The sequence below is a fragment of the Meleagris gallopavo genome, chromosome 16 (assembly GCF_905368555.1).
Source record: "Meleagris gallopavo chromosome 16, MGAL_WU_HG_1.1, whole genome shotgun sequence".
NCBI lineage: Eukaryota > Metazoa > Chordata > Aves > Galliformes > Phasianidae > Meleagris > Meleagris gallopavo.
In genome coordinates this window covers 5,022,687-5,034,678 of record NC_139419.1, presented here as the reverse complement: position 1 = coordinate 5,034,678, position 11,992 = coordinate 5,022,687, and the positions used below count along the sequence as shown (strand labels likewise).

General features: G+C 64.5%; 1 protein-coding gene across 2 annotated transcripts; it reads right to left on the bottom strand.

The window, feature by feature from the left end:
* Positions 1-113: 113 nt before the first annotated feature.
* LLGL1 (LLGL scribble cell polarity complex component 1) lies at positions 114-11,970 on the bottom strand. 2 transcript variants are annotated; one of them, XM_085238084.1, is made up of 23 exons: positions 11,656-11,970; positions 9,599-9,696; positions 7,370-7,451; positions 7,175-7,290; positions 6,255-6,413; positions 6,010-6,172; positions 5,786-5,921; positions 5,621-5,675; positions 5,368-5,525; positions 5,049-5,266; positions 4,902-4,969; positions 4,416-4,569; positions 3,996-4,100; positions 3,559-3,851; positions 3,336-3,489; positions 3,102-3,249; positions 2,731-3,014; positions 2,277-2,541; positions 2,073-2,187; positions 1,878-1,969; positions 1,556-1,679; positions 1,386-1,465; positions 114-1,278 (listed from the first exon to the last, which is right to left on the bottom strand). In XM_085238084.1, the coding sequence occupies exons 1-22, from the start codon at positions 11,734-11,736 to the stop codon at positions 1,387-1,389; spliced, it is 3,147 nt and encodes a 1,048-aa protein (XP_085094210.1). In that variant the 5' UTR covers positions 11,737-11,970; the 3' UTR covers positions 114-1,278; position 1,386. The 2 variants fall into 2 exon arrangements, with proteins under 2 accessions (XP_085094210.1, XP_085094211.1); XM_085238085.1 differs by having other exon boundaries at positions 3,102-3,255; positions 11,656-11,966.
* Positions 11,971-11,992: the final 22 nt, after the last annotated feature.

The window sequence follows — 11,992 nt, the reverse complement described above, 5'->3', positions numbered from 1 at the left end:
AGACTCTGACTGTGCTCGTCTGGATCCCACATGGGGGCACAGCAGCCCCTGAGCCCATCCTGTGTCACTCGCCCCAGGCAGCCGAGGTCCCCCAACATTCACATGGCTGGCAGTTGATATTAAATGCTTTATTTTCAATATTAAAAACCAGTATTTTTAATAACTAAACAATGCTAAATTCATCTTACCAAAAAAAAAAAAAAAAAAAAAAAGGGGAGGGGGGTGGGATTTCTACCAGGGACACTACAGCCCCAGCCAGGACAGGGCCTGGGGCAGCGCTGCCTCTCCCGGCCCCCCTGGCCCAGACCAGACGTACCGCAAAAGAGAGGAGATGGGGGGAGGGGGACCAAGAAAGGGCCCTGGGAATCCCCACAACGAGATGGGCGGGCACCAGGCTGAGCCCCGCAGGGACAGAGCCACATCTACACAGCCCCTGCAGAGATGGGGAGCCCAGCAGGAATTTGGCACAGTGACACCCCCAGGGAATGGCAGGGGGTTGCACAGGGTTGGGAGCCAGCATCATGCCCCTGTCCTCCCCGTCCCCCAGCATGATCCCATCCCAAACCCATCCGTGGCAGGAATTAGTGTCAGAAAGGAGCAGCAGGCAGGGAGCCCAGCCTGGAGAATAGCCCTTGGAGAAACCACTATGAGAAAAAGGCCACCTGTGACCCCCTCCCCCCTCCCCGAGCCCTGCAGGACCCCGCTGGGGAGCAGCAGAAGGACAGGAGGGTCCCAGGAAGGGGACAGTCCCCATGTGGCAGCCCGGACCCTCGTGGCACTCAGAGGAGGGGCTGTAAACTGCAGGGAGCCGGGCATGTAAACAGAGACAGGGGTCTGGGGGGGCTGTGCTGGAGGCTCCCAGCCCCCCCCATTTGTTCTGTGCCTCCCTCAGGGACCAAAACCAGGAGGCATATTGGGGGGGCAAAAGCCATCACAGCCTTCCTTCCCTCCCCACCAGCAGCATCCCCTGGGCTGGGGGCTCTGGAGCAGAGAACAGCTACACCGGACCATGTGGGGAAAAAAAAAAAAAAGAAAAAAGATCTTCCCCGGGAAGAGTTTGTGCAACACGCTCCCTCCCCTCTCGGGGCCAGCCTGGGGGGTCTGGGGCCGGCAGCCAGGCAAGGAGGTGTGGGGGGAGCGTGTCGGAGCCGGGGCGCAGATGTTAGAGAGGAGACGAGTCTACGTTACACCGAGGGGGCCGGGGGGTCCAGTCATGTCACGCATCCCGGGAATCCGAACACTGAGATGGGCCGGGGGGGCTGCGGGCATCGGCGATGCCTATGGGAGACACAGTCCCTAAGCTCGGGGATGCGGCCCCTGGGGTGCAGGGCCAAAAATGGGATGAAAAGGAACCCCCACCCCCAAGGACACCGTCCCCCACACACCTCACTTGATGAGGATGCCCGCGGGTCGCATCTCGTCCTCGCTGGTGTTCCTCATGTTCCTTTCCACCTCCTCTGAGGATCTGGGGGAGATGAACCAGATGCAGCCGGGGCTCTCCTGAGCCCCCTCAGAGCTGCCAGAAGCACTCAGAGGTGCTCCTCCCACAACATACGCCAGGAAATCCTTCACTTCCTCCACCGTGATGTCCCCAGTGGTGTCCAGCGGGTTCTCCATGCTGCTGTTAGGAGAGTCGACGGAGCCAGGCGAGAAGGTGGCCTGGCGCTCCTCCGGGGACCCTGGGGAGCCACAGGGGGGGATGGAGATCCCAGAGCCTTCATCCCCACAAACCCCATGGTTGGAGTAGAAGGGACCCCACAGCACCAGCCCCTGCCATGGGCTAGTTGCCCCCCACCAGATCAGCTCTCCCTAAGAACAGAAAATGATGCCCAGCTCCAGAGCGCATCCTCCCCCCGCTGTGTCCCTTTCCCACTCACGGTCACTGTCAGCAGGGGAATGGTTGGCCTCGGGGCTGTGTGGGACGTGTGTGCCATTGGCTTGCTGCACCTTCGGAGTCACCGCTGAGTTGCTGGAAGGAAACACAGGGAGAGGTCAGTGCTGGTGGCACAACGCAGGGATGGGCATCAATGGGGTGCCTCCATAGGGAGTGAGGAGCCCTCGGCCTGACCCACCTGAGGCACGAGGTGTCCTGCAGCCGGGACACCTCCAGGCAGCACAGCGGCTCTGTCACATTCCTGGCGCTCAAGGAGAAGCGCTCGAACTCGGACGGCGAAATCAAGTAGAAACCTGCAGCGTGGGGGGACAGAGAGCATCAGGGAGCACCCAGGGGCTGCAGAGGTGGGGGACGCTGAGGCCGTGCGGAGCTGAGCCCTCACCCTGCCCGTGCTTGGTGAAGACGCAGGAGGCGATGCCGCTGATGTCCTCTTTGCGGATGCAGCTGTAGTGCACTTGTGGCCGCAGGGCGGGCACAGTGAAGATGTGGATGTCGCCCAGGTTGGTGAGGCAGGCCAGGCAGTTCTCCACGCGCTCCTCGGCGCCGGTGCTGGCCAGGCTGACCAGGGCCACCTTCCGCACCCGGCAGCCCTCATGCGCAGTCAGCTTGAACTTGGTCTTGGCGCTGACTTTGGGCAGCGTGAAGACCTGGGGAGGGGCGAGAAGGGCAAGAGGAGTCAGAGCAGCCCCAGACAACACTCAGCAAAAGTGCCTCAAAAGTCACCCATCCCTCTGGTCACTCCAGCCAGGATGCTCCTCCATGTACTGGTGCAGAAGGGGACACCCAGAGCAGACACGTTGGGGATGTCCGGTCCCATCCTCAGTGCTTATGCTCACCTTGAACTGCTCCTCTGAGGAGATGAGCATGGAGTGGCTGCCCTGCATGTCGGGAGCCTTGGCCAGGTCCCGCGACACCTCGTAGGGCTCCGGCAGTGGGTTCCCCCGGCCGTCCAGCACAGCGATGGCCACCACGGGTGCACGGTGCATCAGCTGGATCTCCTTCCCCAGCACCGCCTCCACCGCCCGCTCTGAAAACTTCTCCTGTGACGGCACCTCCAGGGCGTAGGCGAACACTGAGCCTGAGTTGGTCCCTGCCCACATCGTGGGGCCATGGTGGGTGGCTGCAGGGTGAGAGAGATTAGAAAAAGCGTGAGACAGCTCCTCCCCACGGCACAGCACCGGACTCAGGGCTGCCTGCGGGCTCTCACCATCTCGGAGGAAGGTGTCAGCGAAGTAAAGGCACCGCACCACCCCGGAGAGCGAATCATCAGCCGAGCGGGGCTCGATGCGCCTCTGCACCGGCGTCATCTCCACCTCGGGGGGGCCCGCCTGCTCGGCCAGCTGTGCGTTGGCCTCCTGCACCTTGCAGAGGGGGGAAAGTGGGGGGTCAGCAGCCGCACACATCACACCAGGAGGGGATCGGAGCCCTGCGCTGCGCCCACCTTGCTGGAGGGGCTGCCGGCGTTCAGCCTCTTCTTGCCCGACACCCTGCTCTTACGGATGCGTCGGAAGGACTGCCGCAGGGACTTCTTAAGGGACTTGACGCGGGACAGGGGCCCCTCCATGGCCAGCGAGTCATTGGGGTGCAGCGTACACCTGCAGCACCACCGCTCAGCACCCGGACCCCAGCATGAGGTCCCCTGTCCCTGAACATCGCCGCCTTACCTGGCCAGCACCGAGTTGCGCCGGTGGTAATCAAAGAGCCCAAAGCCGTGGCTGGTACCAAAAGCCACCAGGTTCCACTCGGAGTGCAGGGTGACGGCGGTGACGGCGGCAGGGGGCACACACTGCACCAAGACGCTGGGCTGGAAGCCAGGGGTGAAGGTGATGGGGCCGTTCCGGGGTGCCAGGCGGTCGTGGCCCTTCCAGGTGAAGCCCTCGCGGTCCTGCAGCAGATCCACCGCGGCCACGCTAACGGCATGCTCAGACTTGTCATCGTTTAGCTCCATCACCAGCACCTGCAGGGATGGGACAAGGGGCCGGTGGGGGACATGGAGGGTCCCTGTGCGCTGGCTGCAGAGTGAACCCATGGGTGGGAGCTCTCTTGGGAGAAGGCTGCAGGGATTGGGGTGCCCTGTGTCACCTCGTCCCCCAAGAGCTACCTGCCCAGCTGTGCCAGCCACCACCATCTTGGCTGTGTATTTGCACAGAGCGATCTTCTGGATGCCCAGACGGGGGTCATCGCTGTAGGGATCAAAGCAGCCCACCTGAGGAAAAAGGGAGACGTGTGTCACGCGCCCACGGGACAGCCAGCAGCACTGAGTACCACGCTCAGGGCAGCTCCATCCTCACGCATCCCCAGTGTCCCAGGGTCCCCCTCCTAGGCCAGGGCAGACCCGTGGGTCAGGGCGTGCAGAACAAGCGTCCCTTGTGTCACTGAGGCAGCAGCTGTGCCCTGAGCGAGGGGACACATCCCCACAGTGCAGCTGGGACGGCTCCCACAGGCACATCCCCCCCCAGGCAGAGGGTGCTGGGGGCTGCAGCATGGTGCGTGTGCCTCCTCCAAGCCCTGCGGACATCACCTTGCGGAACGGCGGCCACTCCTCCTCGCCCGCCTGGTTGAGGCTGTCGTTGTGCTCACAGTCGGTCTGGAAGATGTTGGCGGTGCCCAGCTTGTACAGCGGCTTCAGTGACACCCCCGAGGCATCCCAGAACCGCACCGTGCCGTCCTCGTGCCTGGGGAAGGGGTGGAGGGACAGGGTGGGGGTGATGCCATTAGCATCTGCGGGGCTAACAAGAGCCGCCTGTGTGCTGGTGGCTGCCGTGCCAGGAGGGGCTGAGCGTGGGGACAGCGCGGTGGTGACATGCTGCTGCCTGGCCACCAAGCTGCACAGTGGGGATTGTCAGCCCAGCAGCACCTCACACATCCTCAGGGCTTCAGCTCCCAGCGTGGGGAAAAAGTCCACCCCACCGCCCCATCCCACTCCCACCACGGGAAGGCTGAGGATGTCCCCTTCCCTCCTCGCACTGAGGTCCCTCCTACATCACAGCCACTCCGAGGCACTCACCCGGTGAGAAGCAGACCCCTCTGCGTGGGCTCCTGGGCCAGGTTCTTCCCTCCATTGATGGGCCAAGCCTGGAGGAGCATTACTAAGCATCACGCCTCTGCGTGCCCTCACAGTCCACGTCCCCTACCCACAGACCCCAGCACTCACTGCAGAGGAGAGACGTGGGCTCTGCTGTTCCCCAGCACTGACAATCCTTTCCCAGAGTTTGAGGGGCACGTTAGAGATGTGGTAGGAGCAGGTGATGGCAGAGGAGTGGAGCGGGGCCAGGTATGGGGCGGGGATGGTGGGCCAGCCTGGCGTCTGCAGGTCAAACACCACTAGCTCCTCCTCCACCAGCACCACCAGGGCACGGGGGTTCTCAAAGCCTTGTTGGATGAGGAAAAAAAAGAAAAAAAAAAAGAAAAAAGGGATGAAGGTAATGGAAACCCCAACCCAGGGACCGTAGGGTTGGTGCCACAGGACATACCTCCCTCCGGCACCACGGGGTCCTGCACTGTGAAGAAGTCGATGATGCGGGAGGTGAAGTCCAGCGTGGCGAGTCTCTGGCCCTGCACCACACTGACGCAGTGCCGGTCGCCGTAGCTGGCCCGAGGCATGCCGCCACTGAAGATGATGAAGGGGTTGCTGTGGGGGAAAGCAGATAGTCAAGGCTCCATGGAGGCATTTTTGCCCCTGCACCAAACCCCCCAGCACCGCATGCCCCCATCACCATCACCTACCCTGACTCACACGTCCGCCACAGGATTTTGCTGATGGCTTTGCATGGGAACGGACCTGAAACGAAGGTCGTGCCACATTTACAACTCTCAAACCATAATGTGATCCCAAAGCCCAGAGCCCACACGTGCCCCTCGGGAGGGATTTGGGGGCAGGTGCCCACGCACCGTAGGGGATGGTGGCCATGACGGGCTGCTGGGTGCGCTGCCCGCTGCCTCCCACTGCCCACACCAAGTAGCTGCCATCACTGTGTGAGCTGACGACGTTCTTCCCGCTATGCTCCCAGGCCAGGCTCTCCAGCTGCTGCGAAAAGGGGACAGCGGGGGTTTGGGACCCAGGGAGGGAGCAGGGTGAATCCCTCCCCATTAAGGAGCCAGTCTGGCCCAGGTACCTGGTTCCCGAGGAAGAGATGCTGCACAGTGCGCGTGCTCTGGTCCCACAGGGCCACCAGTCCCCGGCTGTACCCGATCAGCAGCCTCCCAGCATCCTGGGGGTGCTCCTGGATGGATTCCACTGGCCCCAGTGCCTTCCCGCAGCGGTAATCATCGGGCACGCTGCAGAGGAGAGAGTAGTGGGGTAAGGGAGGGGGGGGAATGGTCAGGAATTGAGGCTTTAGGGTGCAGGACCGGTGCTCACCTTTGTAGGATCTCATCCTGGAGGAGGGTTTTGTCTTCCAGCAGCATGAGGGCAGGCAGTGCAAGGAAGTACACTGCTCCACCCTCAGTGCCCAGGCAGGCCACAGTGCCCGAGGACGTGGGAAGGATCACCGTCACCCGCGTGATGCTGGGGGAGCAGCTGTGGGGAGAGCAGGGCTGTGTCAGCTGTGTGACCCCAATGCCAGGACGGATACCCCAAGAGTCCCCCATCCTGCCCCAGCATCACTCCAATGGGGATGGGAATGGTGTGCAGGGACAGCAGCCAGGCTGCTCGGTCACCACTATCAGCATCGGTGGTGACAGGCAATTATTGAGCCATTATTTACAGCCTGAGATCAGGCAGCATGGAAAACAGAGACCTTCACCAGAGAGGACACACAAATCAAGGGTCCCCCTGAGACCCTGAGCCACTGCAGGGCCACGTGGCTTTCACCATGGCCAGAACCAGGGCAGGGGGGAGGGAATGATTTGGCCAAGGTTCTCCCATCCCCTCCAGATCCCCAGTCAAGGTCATCTCAGCCGCAGCCACCCGCTCCCCCACACCGTTCCCAGCACAGGGCCAGTGCCCTTATCACTGCCCAGGTGTGCAGAGCCCGGGAGCTCTGCATCCCAGCGCTCCCACGCCGCAGAGCTGCTCCGCTCCATCCCGCTCCACGTTTCCCCCCTCCCCTCTTTAAGCAAAACAATCGGCGCAAACCCTGCAGCCAAGCCAAGCCTCACCCCGGCGCGGAGCCGGGTGTAAACTCTGGCAGACCTCACCCACCACCGCCCCAACGCGCCCGGTGAGGAAATGAGCATCACCGCCCACAGCGGGGTCACCCCACGGGGACGGAAGCCGGATGGGAGCCCCCAATCCCCAGCACAGCACAGGGCAGGAGGAGGAGCGGCGCAGCGCCTGACCCGGGGCGTGCGGGCAGCCCGAAGCTGCGCGTCTCCTCCAGGTGGGAGCAGCCCTCCTTCTGGTAGATCTCCCACAGGTGCAGCGAGTTGTCATCCAGCAGGGACAGCAGCCAGCCCTGGGCAGGGGGGAACAGTGGGTGAGCACAGGGGCCACCGCCAGGGTTCAGCGGGACCCCCCCATACCTCCCCACCTACCTGCCCAGTCAGGAAGTGCAGCTGGGTGACAGTGGCCGTCTCCTTGTGCAAACCCGTCAGCTCCACACCAGGCGCACCGTACCTGGGGGGGGGCATTAAGGAAAAAAAAAAAGAAAGAAAAAAAAGAAAAAACAACAAAAAGCAGCAAAAAACAGCACAGCCCCACCTGAGCTCTGCTTGGATGCCACTCAACCAGCACCCCTGCTTAACCTGAACCCAGGTTAACCCCCCCCATTGCAGCCGAACCCCTCCCGCTCCACCCCACACACGTCCCCCAATCCCTCACCGAGGGTCACCAAGCAACGGCCCTCCGGCTCGCGTTGCTGGGAGCAACCCGCGCTGCCGCCAGCCGCTGTGCTCATCCCGCTGCTCCCCCCGCCCGCTTCCTGCCCCCAGCCCACCCCAGCCCCGAGCACAGAGGGCCCCGAGCGGCCCTGCACAGCAGCGAGCCGGAGGGTTTGCAGCTGGGGCCGAGGAAATGAGGTTGGATGGTGCTGAGCTGGAGGCCCCAGCGCTCGGCTTTGGGGTGGGACGCGTCCCGCACTCCCCCCCAGCCCAGAGCGTGGGACCACAACGGGATGGATCCAGAGATCCCCGGTCCCGTTTGGCCGCCCTGCTGTAGCGGGCCGGGGAGCCCACATGCAGGGACGGCCCCAATTAGCCACGCTCGCTCGGGCACGGACAATGTCCGCAGCGCTGGGAGCTCTTGGGGCCCTCAGCTTTCCCATGGGCTCCCCCGGCGCAGCGGGCACGGGGACGCAGCCAACGTCGGTGTGGCACAACTACGGCGCTTCCGACCGCCGCCGCGGGTCAGGATGCGGTTGGCACGCGGCCAGACGGGCACACGAGGGCCGGGCCGGATCCTGGCCTCCGCCACCCCCTTCTTTCTCAGCAGGGTGGGGTTTGGTATGCGCCCGCACGGCCGCACTCACCCAACTGGTCCCGGCTCCTCCATCGGCAACGCCGCTCGGCAGGAAGCGTGGCAGGACCGGCACCGATGCTCAGCGCCCATAACCGCGCAGCGCCCCAAGTGCAAGGAGCCTCCCGGTCCCCAGCTCACTGACCTCACAGCCCTCCCAGCCAGCTGGCTCCATGTTCCCAACCCCGGGCATTGCCCCTCACACCCCAGAGCTGCATGCGGGGCTGGGACGGACGCATCCCTGCAGTGTGGTTTCCGCACACCGCCCCGTGCCCCGCACGCTGCCCTGGGCACGGGGAACCGGCCCGGCGGCTCCGGCAGGTGGGAGCTGTCTGGCAGCGCCGGTGTGGCCGGGCTGGAGCCGCCGTGGCGCAGGGGACGTCCCGGAGGAGCCAGACAGCCGGGTTGGGGCCGCGGGAATCAAGGAGTGGGGCAAAAGCACAGCCCCAGGGCAGCCGCCGACCCACGGGGATGGGACATCGCGATGGCACCCAGGCTGCTCACCGCCCCACGGCACAACACCAAAGGGCTCCAAATGGAACCCAACACCCCATCACCAAAACGTGCCGATGGCCAAAAAGCTCTGGGGCACCCAACAGCAGCGCAGCGCTATAGGGAGACCAAGTGCTGGGACCCCCAGGTGGCTGAGGGGACACAGATCGCTGAGGGTGGAGATGGACCCCAAGCATCCTACCCACAGCCGGACCCACACAGCACGGGCACGGCCAGGACAGCATCAGGATGGGACCAGAGCAGCCCTGGCACTAAAATGCCATCTTTGAGCCAGGAACGCAGCAAGCTGATGGAGGAAGGGAAGCAGGAACAACCCTCCCCTCCAAAAAATCAATTGGGGAAAAAAAAAAAAAAAGAAAAAAAGAAAAGGAAAAGGGATCCCGCACGGGACACGGTCTCCCCAGTGCCCCCCCTCCACATTCCTGCAGCACGGGGCCCCCGATGTGGCCACATCCAGCCCTGGCTGCCTGCCAGCAGCACGGCTGCTGAGTCTCCCCGCTCACAACAAAGCACAGCCGCAGCATCCTGGGACGGGAGCATCCATCCCGCCCCGCTCCTGGGTTTTGGTTGGGTTTGTTTTCCAGCGTTTTCCTCCCCCAAAACACCGCTCCAGGCACACAGTTCGGGACAAGGCAGCCGTTCTGCTCCAGCCCCCAGCACTTCCCCCCCCGCCCCCCCAACTCAGCACAGCTGCAGCCCAGCTGGACGGATGGACGGACACCGCCAGGACGTGGCTGGGGGCCGCGTTCCCCCCCCCCCAGTGTTTTGTTTTTTGGAGGGGGGCTAGGAAAGGATACAGCTTGACAGCTCCCGCCTTGGTGCCGATGGCCATCACACGCAACCGGGGGTCATAGGCCAGGGCGCTGGGCTGGCTGGGGAAGCCGTGCTCCACCGTCTGCAGGGACAAAGGGGTCAGAGCAGAGCCCCCCTCAAACCCCGAGTCCCCCCAATAGGAGCAGCAGCACCCCCAGCGCCCAGTAGGCTGGCACTGAGCTGCCGCAGCTCCAGCCCTGCAGCGCACCAACGATGCCACAGCACTACCCAGGAGCTTCGGGATCCACATCCCAAAACTGACCAAACCACCCCAAACGACACCGAAGGACCAGGGCTGCCCTAACATTAGAGAAGTGAACCACACTACCCAAAGGCACGGGGATGCCCCCATCCACAGCAGCACCCCGAGGAGCACAAAGGGGTTCCTAGCGATGCCACACAGAACCAGGCGAGCGGGACCAGCCAGGGAGCAGCGCCGGCTGTGCTGAGCCCCTGCAGGCACCTTCCCAAGGAAGTCCGCGACAGCGGCGTGCCCAGGCTCGCTGCTCCGGGAGGGGCTGGGCAGCATTTGGGGACGAGGGTGGGCAGACAACAACACCCACCACCTTTGCACCAGGGAGCACTCCCAGGGGCTGTGACACCAAAATACTCCGGGGTGACACCTCCCTAATGTCACCAAGTGTGCCAAGAGCTGCTCTGCAGTGTAACCTGGCAGCAGGGAGCACAATGTACCCTTGCAGGAGAGTTCTCAGTCTTAGGACAAATTTGGGTGCCGGTCCCCATCGCCCACACGGCACCCCAAAGACTCTGTAGGATGCACACTTGGCTCCAGGATGCTGAAAGCCACTGGGGGGTTGGGGGGTGGCACCATGGAGACACTCTGAGAACAATGTTCAGATGGGGGCTCATGGGACCATCCTAACAGAACCCCAAAAACACCCTCACTGCAGGACAGCCAACGCATCCGCCGCCACCTGGAGACCCAGTGGCAGCAGTGCTATTGGGGACGACGGCAACAGGGACAGCTCAAGGATCAGTGGTGGCACTGGGGATGCCCAGGGAGCTGGGGGTGGTGGCACTGGGGATGGTAGCTGAGCATCCGCTCCCCTCACAGCCCCCCTCCTCCCGCCAGCAGCGGGGCCGCATCCGGCAGCAGGCTGCTCCGGACAGCCAAGGAGCACTCTGGGCCAAATTACAGCAAATCTGAGGCAGATTTGGAGCTTGCAAGGAAGGAAAAAAAAACAAAACCCAAGACCTTAATGGGAGGCAGGTGGGCAGGCAGCGTCCCAGGGCGATCACGGCTTCCACCACGCAGCCACCCCCTGAGATAATCCCCCACAACCGAGTCTGGTGGTGGGACCCCAAAACTGGGGTGGGCTGAGGTGGGGGGTTGAGACCCTGCTGTGAGTTTGGGGCACCCCAAACCTGCGGGGAGCAATAGGGGGGGGGCTGCATCCAAGGAAACAGGGCACGGTGACAATGTTTTCCTGCCCTCGGCGTCACCAGGAGTTGGGGACGTCCCAGCGCCGCGGGCTGCGGGCGGGAAGGATGGAGGGGCTCCCCCAGCGGGGACAGGGCACAGAGCGGGACCGGGAGGTGACACCACGACGGCAGCACAGCACTGTACCGGCCGGGGGCCTCCAAAGCCACGGGGTGCGTTACGGGGGAGCAAAGCGGCCCCCAGCCCCGGGATGTCACCGCGCTGCAGTGCTACGGGGCCGTAGACCCCCGCAGCACCACGGGGTCACACTTGGGGATGCTGTGAGTGCGGGGTCCCCAAACCGGTGCTGCCGCCCGGGGGGGGGTCTCGGTGTGAGGGGGGGCAGCGATGTGTGACACTCCTCCCTATCACCCCCCCCTGCCCTCCCACCCCCCCCCCCCACACACACACCGGTGCCCCACCGCCCCGGGGCCGTCCCGCCCGCAGCCCCGCAGGGGGCGGCTCCTGCTGCCCGGTGCCCTCGGGGCCGCTCCCCGCCCCCCGGGGGGGTCCCGCATCCCGCAACAGCTCGGGGGGGCTCCGGTACCGCCTCCTCCCGCCGCCGCTGCCCAGAGGTCCCGCGTCCCGCCCGGCCCGCACCTTGCTGAAGGCGAAGAGGTCGTGGCGGAGCCGCTCGCGGTGCGGCTCGGCGCCCTGCCGCCGGAACCGAAACTTCATCATGGTGGGGCCGGCAGGGCTCGCCTCGGTACCGGGAGTCGGCGGGCGGGGCCAGTGATCTCGGGGCAGACGCTCCCGCTGCCGGCGGTACCTCTCCCGGTCGCGGTGCCGCTCCGGTGCCGGTCCCGGTGCGGGCGCCCCCCCGGCTCCGAGCGCCGAACGCCGCGCGCCGAGCCCCGGGCAGGCACCGCCGCGGCGGGGCGGGGTGTGGCCCTGACGGACGGCGCGTCCCGCCAATCAGCGCGCGTCCGCACGCGCG

Excerpts from the sequence above, each read along its gene's own strand:
- LLGL1 (XM_085238085.1), bottom strand. The coding sequence starts at position 11,736 with ATGATGAAGTTTCGGTTCCGGCGGCAGGGCGCCGAGCCGCACCGCGAG. Across the intron at positions 7,291-7,369 it reads TGCACTTCCTGACTGGGCAG|GGCTGGCTGCTGTCCCTGCT; the intron begins GTAGGTGGGGAG and ends CCCCCTGCCCAG. Across the intron at positions 1,680-1,877 it reads TTCCCCTGCTGACAGTGACC|GGTCCCCGGAGGAGCGCCAG; the intron begins GTGAGTGGGAAA and ends GTGGCTCCCCAG.